At 31.3% G+C, this 19,894-nt stretch overlaps 1 protein-coding gene and 1 non-coding gene across 2 annotated transcripts in view; both read left to right on the top strand.

Moving 5' to 3' along the window:
• Positions 1 to 9,769: 9,769 nt before the first annotated feature.
• The window catches only part of LOC109151384 (anthocyanidin 3-O-glucosyltransferase 5-like), a 10,744-nt gene continuing 619 nt past the window's right edge, over positions 9,770 to 19,894 (top strand). The window contains exon 1 of the mRNA XM_019299387.1: positions 9,770 to 11,258. Coding sequence (XP_019154932.1) covers positions 9,802 to 11,258 — 1,457 coding nt within the window. The 5' untranslated portion in view covers positions 9,770 to 9,801. The remainder of the gene's footprint in view (positions 11,259 to 19,894) is intronic.
• TRNAS-AGA lies at positions 16,968 to 17,049 on the top strand. The gene has a single exon. It is a non-coding gene; the product is annotated as a tRNA-Ser (tRNA).

Below are 19,894 nucleotides of genomic sequence, written 5' to 3'. Positions count from 1 at the left end.
ATGATTTTTTTTTATTTAAGTAAAACGACGTCGTTTTTGCATCCGTGTGCACCATACACAACATAATTTGCCCTTTTTCTATGCTGTGGCGGGACACGATCCATTAAAAATATATATTGTCTAGTTGAATTGGTGTGCAGGCTTATTCAACATATGACAGCTTACACTATGACATTATTTGTGGTACCTTTTGGCAGCATCTTAATTGATCACTTTTTTTTTTAATAATAATCTTAATAATTTTTATTATATTATTATATTATATTTTGAAGAAGAGTTGAAATTTCAAAAGATTTAGAAAAATAGTATTGAATTACCAATGTTATGATATGAGTATATGACAGTGACATCTACTTATAAGAGTGAAAAAGAATTATAGCCAATTGTTAATTATACATCAAGAGCTTTAAATGCAGAGGTACATTTGAGTGTAACAAATTAAATTAATGGCAACCATAGGAGCTAGGCACTCACAAATAGGCATAGGAAGAAACCGCGCTATCACAGTAGGGAGTAGGGACTTAACTCTCCAGGAGAATGCAAGCTACAATGCCCAAAGTCCAAAACACAAGACAAGGTACAAAAATTTTGAATGGGACAAAAGCATATATAAAAATTTGAATACATTCCTCATCTTCCTCTATAATAAGATATATATAATAACCAACTAATTCGCTCTCGGTATATAACTCAATTAGTTAAGTAATTTAAAATAAGGTAATGGCCCTGTTTGGTAAAATGACTGTTAGCTGATTGTGTTAATTTGAGGGTATAAATAGTTGATAACATTAGCTGATTATAAAAAAAAATTTGGTAAATTAGCTGTTAGCTAATAGCTGTTTGGTATAATTTCTTTTCTCAAAAAGCTAATTAAAAAAGTTACTTGGAGTTGCAAAAAGCTAATTAATCAAACATTTATATTGATATTTTAACTAAATCAAACAATTAATAGTGGTCAAATAAGCTAAAATTGGTCTATAGGCCAATTTTTTACCAAACAGGGCCAATAACTTTGCTTTGTTAGTAATCCTGGATGGTGTAAAATTCAATTCCTATAGAATAATTATTATGATTAATACTTAATACTTATGAATTATAACATTTTTTTTGTGTAAACTAATTTGTGGGTGAAAATGGTCAAACTAATCACTAATTATATAGCCGGATTTTGGGTTGTACAAAATGCCCAAGAGCACATAATCTCAATTTTTAAAGGACTCAATATTTATTTTTCACTTTAACTACTTAAGAAATTAAATAAAAAAATATGTAATTAATCATGAAACTCATCAGTTTTTTCCTCAAATCACTTCTCTCTCCTAATAATTAGGACCTAATTAATTGAGCATGAGGCATGACAGAACGGTTCTTTTTCCACAATAGCACAAATGATGTCTCAAGCACTGAATCTGCAGAGCTAAGATAACTTAAAACATGTACCATTCACCAGTTCACCACCAATACCACATGAGAAATTGATTCTCCCCACTAACAGATCTTTCTACTTGCATTCCAAACGATAGCGACATGCCCAGCAGGTAGTCGCTGGCAAATTATGCCGTGGAACCGTGTCCACCTTGCAAGGTGGACACGGTTCTAAAACTGTTCATAATTATGAATATATAGTTCAAAAATTATGAACATATAATTTTATAATTATAAACATAGAGTTGTGAACATAATTATGAACATATAGTTCTGTAATTATGAATATATAGATTCAATAATTGTGAATATGATGTTAAAAAATTATGAATATATAGTTTTATAATTATGAACATATCGTTCAATAATTATGAACATAGAACCGTGTCCACCCTGCAAGGTGAACATAGTTCCACAGCATAACGATTGGTAGCCACTAGCTAAGTAGTTTTAAGATTTTTTTAAAAATTATTTTGTTTGTTACAACTTTGGAGATAGTAAGTTAGTAGAATTTTTATGATTTGATTTTAAAATTTGCGATTATACTTTTGGTAGGATTTTATTTATTTATAAACTATAAAAATTCAAAACCGACCGTGTCAGTAACGAAAAGTCAGTTGACTTTTTTAATGAAAACTGGGGACTATAATAAGTGAATGCGCTCGTTGTCGTTTCCTGCAACTGGGGGGTAAACGACATATTGTGATATTATTGATGAAGCTATGGCTGTAAAATATTCTCGATTCCTATAGCCGCCGTAGTTTACTAAACGTAACAAATAAAATATATTAATTTGCCCTAGTTTTCAATATATATATATATATATATATATATATATATATATATATATATATAAATTAATTTGCCCTGTGTTGTGCTGGCTGCCTGGAATATTAATTTTTCCATCTTATTATTATTATTATTATTATTATTATTATTATTATTATTATTATTATTATTATTATTAATTCTTAGAGTGTTGTATCTATCTAAACATACTTTCTCAATTTATTAAAGTACAAACAATCAATACCCCAACTGGATTTTTAATATTTCAGTAAATAAGTTAATTATATTATTTTTTGTCAGTATTAACAATTCAATGATTCATTAAAATATAAACATTAATTAGTTAGCTGTCGGCCCTATTTGGTAAAATGGTTGTTAGCTGATTGTGTTAATTAGATGGTATAAATAGTTGATAACATTAGCTGATTGTAGAAAAGTGTTTGGTAAATTAGCTGTTAGCTGATAGCTGTTTGGTATAATTTTTTTTTTTTTTTTTTTAAGTTAATTGAAAAAGTTGCTTGGAGTAATTTTTTGAATTTTAGCCTTTTGGAGTTGCAAAAAGCTAATCAACTAAACATTTATATTGATATTTTAACTAAATCAAATAATTAATAGTGGTCAAATAGGCCAAAATTAACCTATAGACCAATTTTTTTACCAAACAGGGCCGTCATGTTCATCTGCAAACAAAGGCCACTGTATTTTCTACACCTCACAAAGTTATTTAATTTTAATCATTTTTATTTATATGTGATGTGTTAAAATCGTGACATTGAAGAGTCAGGTCAAAAACATACTATTTATTTGGAATGATTTTAATATTGGTAACGAAAAGAAATAACCAAAATGTTTAAAAAATATAAGTAATAAAATTAGGATGACTATACTTACTCCCAATTTCTCCTTCAAATTCCCTACAAATGAGCTAGTCATGATTTTTTTTTTTTTTTTTTTTTTTTTACTACTGACTCTGTTACGATATAGTATTTGTTCATAACTATTTTCTCAACCTACTGAAGTCAATGACAGATCCAGAAAACCATTTGAGTGGGGCGAAGTTTAAATGATATGATGTTAGAAATAATGTCAATAACAAAATATCAAACAACCATAATAAGGTTAAAATACAAAATACATTATAAATTACAATAGAATGTTTTTGATAGATTACATAATAGTTAGGGTCGGAGCAAAAAATTACTTGAGTGGGATGAAAAATGTGAAAAATATTTATGACAAATATAAAACATAATCAATTAGATAAAATAATTTGAATAACATTATATTCATAAATACTTTTAAATTTTAATTTCTTTTAGTTAGATCAACTTTAAATTTTTCTAAATTAATTCGAATATAATGAAGCATACTATAAACTTGTATATTACATTAATTAAAAGATTCATAAATAGTAGATTAAAAGAACATTTAATTTGTAATTAAATGATTATGCTAAAAATATTTAATTTATCGTGTGAAGGAATGAAAGAGATAAAATAAAAATTAGAATTCAACCAACTAAACTACTCAAATTATTAATAATTTAAACATAAATATTATAAGTTTTACATAACATTTAATGCAGGGGTAGGGTGAAGGAGGGGGGCAGCTACCCCCACAAAAGCTCCGTCCTTGACTGAAACACAAAGAGTCAATACTGTTCTTATTGAGACTTGAAGCCATGACCTCCCATTTAGAAGAGCCATGATTTTTATTTATTCTTCTTTAATTAATAAAGTATAAACATGTGGTGCGACTTTTGCACATTAGGAATATATTTATCAGTTTCTAAGAAAAGTAGCATATTATTTTTTATAATAAATATTTAATCAACACAATAAGTATTTAATCTAAAAATATTTTAAATATAAAATATGAAAATCGCTTGAAATTAAACTTGTGTTAATTTTATAATGTTACTATAAAAAACTAAATTTGAAAAAATAAGTGTATGTTAGTAAACAAGTTTTCTAAACAGAAAACAAATAATAGAAAACTGAAAAATTAGAAAACAGAAAATAGAGAATAGTTTTCTGAAGTAAACGACCCTTGTGTGTCTCAAATTCTTGTTGGATATCTGTGTTGTTGGGCGTCGGTCGGGTTGGCCGAGTTCAGCTCCTATTCAATTCGATACGTGGCTTATCATGGAGGAATGTGATTTTTTTTTTTTCATGGAGGAATGTGATTAAATGGTTAATGTCCACATATTTATCACCAATTGATTTAAGTAGAATATGACAACTAAATAACTAAAGAACTCTATGATTAAGCGTTAGAAGTAACCATAATGCAACGCTCCATTTTGGCAGCTGGTAGCTCCATCACTTTCATGGGTTTCTTTTCCTGTTTCTATTTCTGATCCCCCAAAGTTCTATCAATTTCCCTTGTAATGAAATCGTTCACCTTAAAATCAAATGAACTACTTTTAGGTTCTATTCAGTTTAATCAATTAGGTTCAGTTTTTCCATGGCTAAATTAGTTTGTCTTTGTTAAGCTACTAGCATTTATCTATGTGATGAAGCCAGCACTAGCTGTTAGCACAAGTAGCAGAGCTGTAAGATTCTCTTTCTAGTCTAGATTAGTATATTAGTGATCAGATTCTGCTCTAATATATAATTGGACTGGACAACTTTTTTTTTTTTTTTTTTTTTTTTTTTTTTTTTTGCAGCTTCGAGGTGCAAAAGTACTTGAGAGAGATGACACAAGTGTCAAATAGACTCATTTACTATTGTGAAGTGCTCAATTTCTACTACGAACTAAATTAAGTGTCAAATCGACCCATCTACTAGCTAAATTTGCTCGATTGGTATTTTTTACAGGTTGCCTATTTAATTATTAAAAATAAATAAATAAATAAAATAATTTTAAAAAAAAAAGAATATCAGCCACCGAACAAATTTAACTGGAAGATGGGTCTATTTGACACTTAATTTAGTTCGTGGTGGAAATTGAACACTTCACATTAGTAAATGGGTCTATTTGACACTTGTGCCGAGAGAGATTGTACAAATCGTTCGCAAGATGCGGAATCCATTTGCATAAGCCAATTAATGAACCGAAGAGTGAAATAACTCTTCTAACTTTTCGATCACAATTTTTTAGTTCCAAACTTTTTGGATCTTACTTTGCAGAAATAACTTTTTGATTTTTCTTTCTTCTCATTTCCCAAATATTAAATAACATTTAATAAAAATTTCCTCTAAAACTTAAAATAATATTCATGAATAAAATTGAAATTTATTTTCAATGGCCAATTTCCATACTATAAAAATCAAAAAACTTTTGGTTTGTCTGTATTTTAACACATTCTCAATATGAGAATTTGTGTTAAAGACATTCATAAGTTTTAATTTATAAATTTCATTATGCATATCTCATGCATAAAAGTTATTGCATGCCTTCATAAAAAATATCACAAAATATTTTCAAAGCTTTTTACCTTTATCATAAATATAACATAATATTCCATGACTTTCACAAAGATAAAAATATATGTGTGCTAAAATATGATAAATAATAATTCATGCATGACATCAAATTAATTTCATCTTACAATCGTACGTGCAACTCTGTAACTATTTAAAGGTATAAGAAAAATTGATAACACCAAATTACATTAAATTTGACAATTTACAGCATAAACAAGATCCAACATATTATTTATGTAACTTATAATAATCCATAGAATGACATATTGCACGTGGTCATTGTTATTCATAAATCCTCTTACTATGCATGTAACCAAGACAAAGTATCAATAAAAAAATATATTTACATACATATATATATATCACACTATGCAAAAACTCTATATATATCACACTATGCAAAAACTCAATAGTCTCATGCATAATTTTCAATAAACTTAGACCGTAACTAAAAATAAAACTTACACTAATGCCACTTTCGAAACAAAGATTGAAGTACTATACCCATCACACTCATTAATCCTTGTATATGCACTTATTAATCCATCTTGTCCGTCTTTTGATATGCTAAAATCACACACCGCCGTAGAGAGATACATATCTTCTTGTGCCAAATAAATCATGACTAATGAAATGACTTAATTATTTCAATAAAATCATGTTTACACATCTCACCATCAACTTGAATTGGCATCACTTGATACCCCATGATTTTGAGTGAAGATGAAAACAAACTGCATAACATGCATTTAAACCCACATGTACACAACATGCCACGAACACCACTCATACTGAATCATACATCCGCATGGAAAACTTATTGTATACTTCAAATAACATACCCAAAATATTTTGTCATTCTCCCATCAGCAAATTCGTAATCTCATTTCAAAAATATTACGGTGATGGGAAACTGTTCGTCATGTCTGACATAGTGACATCTTATCTTCAAAATTAAACTTTCAAAGCAAGATCAAGGATCACAGGTTTGATTCATTAAAGACTTATAGATTGTTTGAAAAAATGCTTGTTTTCTGTAATATTTTTGAGATATAACTAATAATACATAACAAAATAAGGAAACAAAAACTAAATCATTTGAAATCTTCAGGCATGTACTCACTCTCCGTCCGCATATGGGAAAAAGTGAAGTTATATGGGAAATGTTTTATACTCTCCGTCCATTTTTCGCCAGAATAAATATTTCACTCTTTATAGCAGGGGTAAGATTGTCTTTTCCTTTACAACCAGCATTTCTCCTCTCTTTATTTCGACCCTGTTTGGTAACATAGTTAACTTATCAGCTAATTTTGACTTGTTTAACCACTATTAGCTGTTTGATTTGATTAAACAGTCAATATGAGTGTTTGATTAATTAGCTTTGAAATAGCTTTTTTTTTTTTTTTTTTTTGAGAATAAAAGCTTAATGCATTAAATCAGAACTGAGAATGTCCACAAGAAACTGGGGTGGTTCATGATACCACTCCCCGCAACCTGACAAAGAAACGGCTTCCCTAGCAAGAGCATGGGCAGCACGGTTCGCAGACCGCCTAGCAAAGTAGAAGATCACATCCGGAATCTGAGATGCAACCTCCTTTACATCATCTACTACTAAACCAAAGGACGAACAATAAGTATTTAAAGTTAAAGCATGAAAAACAAGCTGTGAATCAGTTTCCACATCTATAACACCAAAACCCAAACCTTTCACCCAGCTGAGTGCTTCACGTACTCCTACAGCTTCCGCCTCCTTCACTCCATATAAACCCGGGTAAGTAACACATTTTGCCGCTACAAACTCCCCATGCTCATCACGCACAATCCACCCCATTCCCATCACCCCATTGCCACATCTGTATTCAGTTTCAGTCTCCCATGCCCCGGGGGTGTCCAACGCTCCTCGGCAATAGGCGCAGCAACATCCATGCCCCCCTGAGTAATACTCCTCCAGTTATTCCAATAGCACAGGGCAGAACGTAACACTCCATCCATTGAATAAGGCACATTATTCCACACAGCATCATTACGACTGCACCACACACCCCAACAAACCATGACACATTATTGCTCCAAAACGCTAAAATTAAAAAAGTTGCTCAAAGCAGCTTAACTTTTTCGATTAATTTTTTGAAAAAGTCATTTTGCATGTAATCAGCTATCAACTAACAACTAATTTATCAAATATCTTTGTACAATCAGTTATGCTATCAACTAGTCAAACGTAACTCACTAACTCAATCAGCTAATAGTTATTTACCAAAGATGGTCATAATAAAAGTAAAACCTCAACTTTAACAACGAGTAATAGTAAAAGAAAAGAAAAGAAAAAAAATCAATAATGAAATGAAGACAATCTCAATTGAAATCTATTAATCATAAGTATTAGGAATACTATTTGTATTAGGAATATATTAGGAATATATATATATATATATATATATATATATATATATATATATATATATATATATATATATATATATATATATATTTTACACATTAAATATTAACCCTGAGACCATCCAAAATGGGCCAACAAAAGATTGTTCACACCTACGTATTCTCACAATGAGGAACTCCATCATTGCAGGCAAATCAGCCAAAATCTCTAAATCCATAAAATCTGCATCTACTTCAATTCAAACAAAACTCATGTGTCTCTATTATTTTATTATTTTTTTAAAAAAATATGATTAACGAAAGTGGAGACGACTGGAAAGAGATTCTGTTCTTATCTTTTCGGATTGCTATCCTTTCTATCTTGAGTAATTTTAAATTGGCCTAAAAGATGTTATGAAATTTCTAATGGCAATGACAATATGACATTATGTTTATTTTATTTTAATCATTATTATAACTATAATGAAAAGACTGACAATTACGTTTAATTAAGCCTAGCAACAAAAATGCTATGCTACGTAACTATCTTTAAAAAAAAAAAAAAAGAAAAAAAAAGAAAAAAAACAAACAAACAAAAATGCTACGTAACTTATCAACTTGCCAATAGTTGCCATTAATTAGCGATTACCAAAAGTCGTTGATATTGTCATAAAAAAAAAACAAATTAGAAAATAAAATTCTTTCTTTTCCAATAGCTTTCAATTTTTCTAAAGCGTTAGAGGCGATCACCATGATTGTCTCTTGACACGAGCTCTGACTTTGGTGTAGACGTGATCATATCCTAGAGAAGATGGGGATGCGGTGTGTGATGGTGTAATCAAAGCTGACAAGGCATGTAATTACCTCAGTTGGTTTTGAATAATACTACATGTATTCCCAATTTATACTCTATTTTTTACTCCCTGCTAATGTGTAGTCATCCTGTGATTGATTTAAATAACAAAGTGAGCCACTGTACTATTATTATTCATTCACTTCTACTTACCCAATAAAACTTGTACACGTGGCGGGAGTTATACTTCATGAGAGTACATATATCATTTTCCGTTGGTTTTAAAATTTTTGGGCACAAAGAGGTCCAACACAACCGTAATTGGTGGATTAACCGGTAAAATAAAGACTATCGAGAGAGAGCTAACTTATGAATCTTGCTTATGCCGTTTTATACTTTTCGGCTCAAAATGACTTGTCTTTACACTTTCTAAGGAGGCCTATTTATAGGTGACCACCCATTCGTAAATTTAAATCCAAACATAAATGTGGAATAATGAGGCAATTAAGGCTAAGGGCCGTTGTGTCGCCGTTACTAGGCTTCCTAACGATCGGGTTGACTCCGCATTAAATTAAAGGCGGTCTGTAAGTGGCAACGGTCATCTGCTGGGCCGACTCCCGTTCATGCCGATCGTTTGTTTGTGCCGACTCCAAGAACTCAGCTCCTCACTCGGCTGCATCCTCCTCCGGATCTGCCCATGGCCCACAATGTAGCTTCCCTTTTATTCAATTCCCCTTTGGGGCCTATTACCGCAAGCCCAATCTCTGGCCCATCTCTTCCTCTTCTCTTGGGCCCTGAGCCCATTAGGCGTATACCCCATAAGCTTAAATCATAATAATTTTTTAGAGTCACTTCATGCCATTAAATCACAAGTAGTTATTGACACAAAAACCCATTTAATTCAGTGACATTCCTCATTCCTAAACTCTATAAATATGCATGTCCTAACGAAACCCCCCAAACCACTTGTTTATTATATCCTAATATATGCAGATCATGGGCAGCTCTCATCTTCATGTTGCTCTTCTCTCGAGTCCTGGCATGGGCCACCTTATTCCCGTGCTAGTTCTTGCCGACCACCTCGCCACCCACCACCACCTTAAAGTCACCGTTCTCGCCATCACCACCGCCGCGGAAACTCAATTTCTTAAGTCCCATGTGAAAAGTAGTAACCCCACGGTGGACATAGTCCCCGTCCCGGCGGCCGACGTCTCCGGTCTAATCGACGAGAAAACCCAAGTCTTCACTCAGCTACGGATAACGGTTCGCGAGGCACTTCCCCACGTCCGGTCCACCATTGCCGGCTTGGCCCACCGGCCCGACGCCCTCATCGTCGACATATTTTGTACTCAAGCTTTGGGCATAGCCAAGGAGTTGGGGATTCCGAGGTACGCTTATCATCCAACCACCGCATGGACCGCCACTCTGGCCATGTATTTTCAAGTGTTTGATGAAACTATAACCGGGCAGTTCGTGGACCGCCTTGAACCGTTGAGAATTCCCGGGTGCATGCCGGTTCAACCGGAGGATATGGTTGACCCGTTGATGGACCGGAATGACCAGCAGTACCGGGAATATGTTAATCTCGGGATAGAGTACACCCAGTTTGACGGGCTATTGATTAACACCTGGGAGGAACTGGAGCCTAACACCGTTAAAGCTCTAAGAGAAAACGAGGAATTACGGGCTATTGTGAAAGTACCAGTATACCCTATAGGTCCGTTGAAGAGAAGCGTTGAGAGCAAGGAGGGGGAGGGCAGAGATGAGATTTTGAAGTGGTTGGATAGGCAACCGGTGGAGTCGGTTTTGTACGTGTCGTTTGGGAGCGGGGGATTGTTAACGGCGGAGCAAACGGCGGAGTTGGCTTGGGGGTTAGAGAATAGCCGACAGAGATTCGTTTGGGTGGTCCGGCCGCCGTGTGACGGCGGTCCCGACGGCTCCATCAACCCCAAATTAGAAGGCGGCGGTGACGCCGCCGCGGATTACTTGCCGGAAGGGTTTCTCGCTAGGACTAAAGATGTGGGGTTTGTGGTCCAGATGTGGGCTAACCAGATCGAAATATTGACCCACCCATCAGTGGGCGGGTTTATGTCTCACTGCGGATGGAACTCGACTCTGGAAAGCCTGACGAATAACGTGCCAATCATTGCATGGCCGCTTTACGCGGAGCAGAAGATGAACGCCGCCATGCTGGCGGAAGAAGTTGGGGTGGCGGTGAGGCCGGCGGTGACGCCGACGGAGAAGGTGGTGAGGAGACAGGAGATAGAGGGAATGGTGAGAACGTTGTTGCAGTACAAAGAAGGGGAAGCCATTAGAGAGAGAGTGAAGAAACTAAAAGTGAGTGGCGAAATTGCTCTAAGCAAGGCTGGATCTTCCTACAACTCCATGTGTGAGCTTGTGAAAGACATGGAAGCAAGAATGCTCACAAAGTCCCGCGAAATTTAACTCAATGATTCTAGAGTTATTCTCGAGTCTTGTTGCAACTGTAGAATTAGACAGTATATGAATTATGTTTAAATTGGGTCAATACCTTGTACTTAACATTTAACACTGTTTAGTGAATAATCAATGAGTTATGGTGATTTTCATAGTACCACTTATATTGTCATTTCGTTATTTCTATATGATTAATCTTGATTCAGTTCCAGTCTCACTAACAGAGATCAACTCTTAGTTAAAAACCGCATAATTAGATTAGCAAAATGCATTTACCAACTATTCTAATCTGTTGAGTTGATTTTTTTCTTTTTCCTGTTATGACTAATACTAAGAAATTACAGTAGCATTTTCCTTTTTTTTTTTTAAAAAAAACTTCTATTATTTAATATAACTTTAAAAATAGTATCAATTTGATATCCAATAATCACAATATGGTAAAACAAATAAATGAACATTGAAAAGGAATTGAAAATAGTAGTCTGTAATATTATTTAATTAACCATTTGATCGAAAGGCATTAACTTTAATAATTTAATTCATGCACTGTAATGACTGTTATTAATCAGCATCAAAGATGATTTGGAGTTTTTCGAACCACATTAACATTGAATTAGACTCTGTGCTACTGGGTGACAACTCAGGCAAATTCATCAAGCAGTTGATTTGTTAACTACAAGATTTCAAGTCTAACTTCTTGTAAGAAATATTTATTATTGATCTTTTAATTTATGACAAAGTCAGCTGATTTATCTCCTCAGTGGAGTTCACCCACCCGGCCACATAAACTATATATCATTTAATTATTTATTTATTATCATTTCTAGTTTTCAATTGTAACTATAATTATTAAAATTTATAATTAATTAAAACCATCAAATGTAATATATATATATATATATATATATATATATATATATATATATATATTATAAATTTAATTATAATGTACACATTAAATTTTGTTGGCATGTGTAAATTAAATAATTATGATATTAAAAACAAAATAAAATAAAACAAAAATAAAGGAAACTGGCAGACAAATTAATTATATATTGAATGTAGATGGTATAGGGATGTTCGGAAAAAACAAAAAGAAAGATTGTTTTATATAAATTGAAGAAAAATGCTTGAAAACAAGGAGAACAGCTAGCAGCCATGCACTGAAATGTGGTCAAGTTTCATTGTCATTTTGTCACCACTCACCACCACGATCGACCACCTCTGCATTAGGCCAGAGGTGCAGACGTGTACGTACAGCCACTGTAGTATATTTATTGTAATTATCAATCCAAATCCCTACCATATATAATAGAAAGGTAGGATAGATATACGTTACGTGGTAAAAAAATCCTTAGGCGTATTTCGCACCTAGCTATTAGGCGGTGATTAATGGACGCTTAAGTACTTGTGTATTTTTTATTTTATTTTTTATTTTTAAAAATTTGTTTAATTTTTTTAAGTTTTTAAAACTTGATAATAAATTATTTAATACCTTAATAGTTAATACTAAAATATTAAATATTAACCTAAAAAACGATGTAATAACAAAATAACCCATTTAAAAAAGAAGGGAATAATAGCTAAGTGACCGACTAGGCGACCTAGTCGGTGCCTAGGCTGCCTAGGAGGCCTAGGCAGTGCTTAGGCAGCCTACGCGGCCGTCAAGACCACCAATTATGGTAATACACTAGGCGGCCGGCCAACGCCTAGCGTCTAGATGCGATTTTCGCAACACTGATAGATTATTATCAATAAGGAATATATATATATATATATATATATATATATATATATATATATATATATATATATATATATATTTCTAATCAGGTGAGAACCAACCTTAACTTGCGAACTGCGAACTTGTGATGGATTGCACTTGATGGCGATATGAGACCCCGGGGCCATTTTATTGGGACAATCGGCCCAACCGCCCTAACGGGGTGTCCATTTTTATGGGTGATGTGTTGGCCCAATAAGAATAATGAAATTCTATCAGGCTAAGGAAAGAAGGAAGCTTTGAGCAAAATATTATTAGAATTATTATTACAAGGTATCAAACCCACAACGTCAAGCATAACAACACAAGTCCCAAACCACCAAGCCAATCAAGATCTTATGTGCTAAAGGGTAGGAAGCTCCACTTAGGCAGGGGAGTGCGTTGGAAGCAAGGTAGTGGGGTGACACGTGTGTGGTCTAGAATGGAGGCTGCCAGATGTCGTCTATTTGTCAACCATCCGTGAATCCCTCAACAGTATAAATAGGCACCCTTCCCTTCCTTTTAAAGACACCCCTTAACTCACCAAACTCCTCCTGGTCCATTGGTCTAAGTCTTTAACCCTTGTTGGCACACCAAGGTTCAATTCTTATTGGTAGCTTATTTAGTTTTATTTCATTTATTAGTTTCATTAGCTTGTTTAGTTATTATTTTGGGCCATATTCCATTCCTTGGGCCGCGTTCTTTGTATTTGGACCGCATTCTAGGCCTGTACCTCGGGCTTGCAGTACAAAGAAGGGGAAGCCATTAGAGAGAGAGAGAGTGCAGAAACTAAAAGTGAGTGGCGAAATTGCTCTAAGCAAGGGTGGATCTTCCTACAACTTCATGTGTGAGCTTGTGAAAGACATGGAAGCAAGAATGTAAGTTCGGCGAAATTTAACTCATCAATGATTCTAGAGTTATTCTCGAAGTCTTGTTGCAACTGTAGAATTAGACCAAAGTTTAAAAATCAATAACCACAGTATATGAATTATGTTTAAAGTTGACAAATCTCTTTTACTAGCATTTACTTCTGTCTGCTGAATTAATAAGTTATTTGATTTTCTTTCTCACACATGCTCTGTTAGGTCGAGACATAAAGATTCTTAAATTTGGGGATAGCACAAATCCCAATCCATTTCTCTCTGAATTTGTGCCCCTTCACCACTAAATTAATTAACTTAATTGGACTTAACAGGACTCATCACTAGCGAACAGAGAGGACCAAATTTGTCGTACTTTTTATGACTTATGAGCTGTGTTTTGAAAGTATTTTGAACTCTTTTTTTTGTTTTCTTTTACTTCTAGATCTTATAATGCCTTAAAATAAAAGTCTTACTAATTATGCATATTCGTTTTCTCGATCTACTCTTTGTTTGTTTTTTTTTTCTTTTGTTTTGTTTTGTTTTGTTTTTTTTTTTTTGGTTTTCTTTTGTTTTGTTTTGTTTTGTTTTGTTTTTTGTTTTTTTTGTTTTTGTTTTTGTTTTTGTTTTTGCATAGTACAACTTATATCGACGTCAATTCATCATTTTTATATGATTAATCTTGATTAGTTTCAATCTCACTAGTTCAACTCTTAGTTAAAAACGATATGATTAAATTAAGAATGCATTTACCAATTCAACTATTTCAATCTGTTGAGTTGATTTTTTCTTTATCCTGTTATGAATAATACTAAGAAAATTAAATATATAGCATTTTTCTATTCTCTTGTTTTTTGTTTTTTGTTTTTTTAATTTTTTGTTTAATATAACTTTAAAAATAATATCAATTTGATATCCAAAAATCACAATAAGGTAAAACAAGTAAATGAACATTGAAAATAGTAGTCTGTAATATTATAATGACTGTTATTATATTATTAATTAATCAGCATCAAAGATGATTTGGAGTTTTTCGAACGACATTAAAATTGAATTAGACTCTATATTAGTAGATTATGAACTTGACTGACTTTATTGATGTAAACAATCAGCTTTAAATAGCATACAAGGGAAAGAAGATAACAGGTAGTTAGCAGGATGTTGTAACATAACTAGAACTAAACAGAGACAAAAGGTTTCAACCATTGGTATCCTTAACATATATATGTTACTTGGGGACAACTAGGGAAGTTGATCAAGAAGTTGATTTGATAATTACAATATTTAAATTTAGCTTTTTGTTGGAGATGTTTATTGTAAATTGATCTATATAACGTAAAATACAACCCTTAACCAAACAAGATAATATTATATTACACAATCTAAACCAAACACATAAGGTAATCTTACATTCCCAAAATCTCACATTAACTTCTTGGAGGTAATTCTATTATCTGGGGTAATCTAAGATTCCGTGAACCAAACACCCCCTTATAGGATTTTTTTTCTCTTGAATTATTCAAATGATAGTTTCCACCCTGATATGTTAAATGGACATATTTATCCTTAAAATAAATATTTCATTTATTTTTCTTCTCCAACAAATTATGACCGCGATTTTGTTCAAACCGAACGGTCATTATATCAACCAAATCGAAGGGTTCCGATTATAATTTTGAACCGGAAACCGATATTTAGAGTTTATTAAAATCGCGAATCGGAACATTCGGTTCATGTTCTGAACAGAAAAAATAAAATACATTATTTGTTGAATATTGACTATTTTAAAAATAAAAGATAAAATTTTAAAAGAAAGCTTGAACCAGCAATTCAAATTGGATCCAGAACTATGAACCGGCGGTTCAAAATCAAAACCAAATCGCGGTCATATATACTTATATGTGAGAATAAGAATAAATGAGAAAAAGAACATACACTATTTGTAAATATTATAATTCTAAATTATGCTAATGTTAGTAGTTGTTCCAATTCAAACATCCAGTTCACGATTCAATATCCAGTTTTTTCAATTTACGATTTTAATATTGGGTTATGGTTCTGAATCATAACCGAAAACTTTCGGTTTGATTGCTATAATGTTCGGTTCAGTTCGAACCGAACCGTGATCATCCTTATGTATAAGTAATGATTTGTTTGAGAAGAATAAATAAATAAATAAATAATATATATATATATATATATATATATATATATATATATATATATATATATATATATATATATATATATATATATATATATATATATATATATATATATATATATATATATATATATATATATATGGGTAGAAATGTCCATTTAATATATCAGGGAGTAAACCCGTCACTTTTAGAATAATTGAGGAGCCTAATGTAAATATATGAATAATTTAGGAGGAAAAAGTAATATAAACATATGGCTAATATAATCAAGGAATTATTTGGGTAATTAACTCTTAAAAAAAATTAATATAAATATTGTGAAATGGTATTGAAAAAATTTCTCGCCTCCACCGAATTAGAGTGAAATTACCATCCCAAATAAATGAGAGATAAAACTATAAACTATAAGAAGTAAGAAACTATATTCAGTTGGAGCTTGCTCGGTCGATGCTGCCGAAGCCTGGGCGCTACTTAAAGGTATCCAGCTCGCAATCTCCTTAAAAGTGGAGAAGGTCTGTTTTGGAAGCGATTCTATGAGTATAGTCAAGGCAATCAATCGCAATGGGTCTGTTGACAATGTCGCAAGGAATATTATTCATGCATGCAACCGGGAACTTTCAAATATTACCAATTGGATAGTATCCTACGCTCCCAGGGAACAGAACCGTGCTGCAGACGGACTAGCCAAGCTACATGATACAGCCACTGGAACGAAAATCTATGAAACTACCCCGGAGGAGTTGATGAAAACCATAGAAGAAGATAGAGTTGGGCTACCTGTTTGGAGGCAAATGGATAGCCCATTTTTGTAAATACATGGGTCTCCCCCTTCCTTACTTTCTAAAAAGAAGTAAGAAACTATTCTATTCAAAAAAAAAAAAAAAATGCGAAGCTATTCAAATAGTTACTTGCCTGGAAATTGTTAACATTGTGGTCGTGCCGGAGTGGTTATCGGCCATGACTAGAAATCATGTGGGCTTTGCCCGCGTAGGTTTGAATCTTGCCGACCACGTCTTTAGCATTTGTGTTGTTTTGTATTTTTATTGACAAAAGAATCGAACGTCGTGTTTCGGACTTTAGTGGCATCCCACCCAATATCTTTTGGTTAGAAGCACATTTTAAAAGTATTGAATTTAGTTCAATCTAAAAATCGAGAAACAAAATTTATTATTGTTGATTTAATACATGTATTAATCGGAGATGTGTAGAAATCGATATTCAATATTAGTACTTTATATTAAAATCTTAAATTTATTTAAATTTTAGATATTTATATTATTGTAAATAATAATAATAATAATAATAATAATAATAATAATAATAATAATAATAATAATAATAATGTAATTATTTTTATAGACTTGAGATTTATATTTTAAGAAATAACTTATATAATACTCCAATCTATATATATATATAAAAGTAAAATCCTCCTATTTCATTTTCCCGCCCAAACTTTTGTAGTCAAATTAATTAAATATTTTATATTTTATTAGTCAAATATTTAATAAAGCTTATTTGGTAAGCAAATGAAAAATGGAAATTTAGTAATATCAATATTATGAATTAATTAGGAATAAGATTAATTAGGAATATTAATACAATGAATTGATTAGGAATATCAATATAATGAATTGATTAGGGTAATACCTTAAATAAATAAATACACTTTTTTTTTGAAAAATTTTACAAATTTATAATTCTCATATTTTTCACCTATAAATACAATGAGTTGATGACTACAAAAATTATAAGTCTTCATTTTATATTGCATCCTTTTTTCCCCACTAGGTCATCAGCATTGATCATTCAATTTAACCGCGTTTCGAAATTAACGGTAGGTTTAGCATCCAAGTAGTTTGATTTGATTAGATACAATACGTTTTTCATGGTTGTATTGTTCAAATTTAATATTTTTTTCAGCGAAAAGCTATTCATATCATATGCCTAGATTATGATTTATGCTGAATATTTCTACGGTTACTCCAAGTCCATTTCATATATTGATTTTTAGCTTATATTGAAGTTTCATTATCATTGATGAAAGGCAGCCTCATGTGAATCTCGCTTTGAGTGGTGCCTACTCCTGCCCGTTTAAGGGGATGTTGAGTGCTGACTGCTCTAATCTCTCTCTTCATTTCTTTGATATACTTTCATTGGTCAAGAATTTTAAGTGCCATACAATAAAATGTGTGACTCACGGGTGATTGGAGAATGGGGAGTTGTACTGTTAAGTGTTTCTGTTGTAATATACACGACAAGATGTAGCATGAATCGTCTTTAATAATCCAATTGACTATTATTATATTCTTCTTAGTTCTTTGCGTTGATTATTGAAGTAATCGGACTTCTGAAGTTCTGATTTGTTAAGTTGTTTTATTCTCATGGTGCCGGTTTTGACAGTTATGAAGTTCATGCTCAATTCCTCATTGTATAGGTCAAAAGTGTATTTATTTTTTAGCGTAATTACGGGATCGCCATAATTACTCTGTAGTAGTAGTAATAATAATAATAATAATAATAATAATAATAATAATAATAATAATAATAATAATAATAATAATAATAATAATAATAATAATTGGTAATATTATTGTTCAATATAATATTAAAAAAATTAATTTTAATTGGTAATCTATATTCTATATTAACCTATATTTATATTCTATATTAATTAATAAAAACAAATCCTCCTTTACAAGTTCTCGCCTAAACAATTAATAATAATATGAAAAAATGAAAAAGAATAGAAGGAAGCCATACGCCCAAACAATTAATAATAATATTGGGGAGAAAATTAATAATAATATAGAAATATGAAAAATAATGAAAGGAAATATTAGCCATGTGAATGTTTTTCTACACTCTGAAAAATGAAAAAAATCAATAAGGAATATAAGGAAAATAATCATTTAGATATTTTACTATTAATCTTTTACCGAAGATTTTGCGTAAAAAATAGAATAGAATTGGTTATTAATAATTTAGCCTTATTTTACTATTAATCTTTAAGAAAAATTCTGCGTAAAAAATGTAATAAAATTGGTTATTAATAATTTAGCTTTATTTTACTATATTAATCTTTAAGAAAAATGTTGCGTAAAAAAAATGTAATAGAATCGGTTATTAATGATTTAGTTTTATTTTACTATTAATCTTTAAGAAAGATTTTGTTAAAAAATAAAATAGAATTAATTATTAATAATTTAAATTAAAATTAAAGTACATATATTTTTCTATCCATAATACAATTTTACTTATTGTTTTACAAAATCTTCAAATAATAATTGGTAATATTATTGTTCAATTATAATAAAAACTTTAATTTTAATTGGTAATCTATATTCTATATTAATTAATAAAAACAATATCCTCCTTTACAAGTTCCCGCCTAAACAATTAATAATAATATGGAAAATGGAAATGAATGGAAGGAAGCCGTACGGCAAAACAATATAGAATAATATTGGGAAGGAAATTAATAATAATATGGAAAATGGAAATGAATGGAAGAAAATGTTAGCCATGTGAATTTTTTCTACACTCTGACAAATGAAAAAGAATCAATAAGCAGTATAAGAAAAAGAATCATTAAGATATTTACTATTAATCTTTTCGGAAAGATTTTGCACAAAAAATATAATAGAATTGGTTATTAATAATTTAGACTTATTTTACTATTAATCTTTAAGAAAAATTCTGCCTAAAAAATGTAATAGAAACGGTTATTAATAAGTTAGCTTTATTTTACTATTAATCTTTAAGGAAGATTTTGCTTTAAAAATGAAATAGAATCAATCTATCTATATATAATTAAAAACAAAATCATCATAATTCATTTTACCACCCAAACTTCT

This window comes from Ipomoea nil, unplaced genomic scaffold (assembly GCF_001879475.1).
Source record: "Ipomoea nil cultivar Tokyo-kokei standard unplaced genomic scaffold, Asagao_1.1 scaffold2283, whole genome shotgun sequence".
Taxonomy (NCBI): Eukaryota; Viridiplantae; Streptophyta; class Magnoliopsida; order Solanales; family Convolvulaceae; genus Ipomoea; species Ipomoea nil.
The sequence above is the reverse complement of the archived record's forward strand: the minus strand, read 5'-3'. Positions and strand labels throughout refer to the sequence as shown.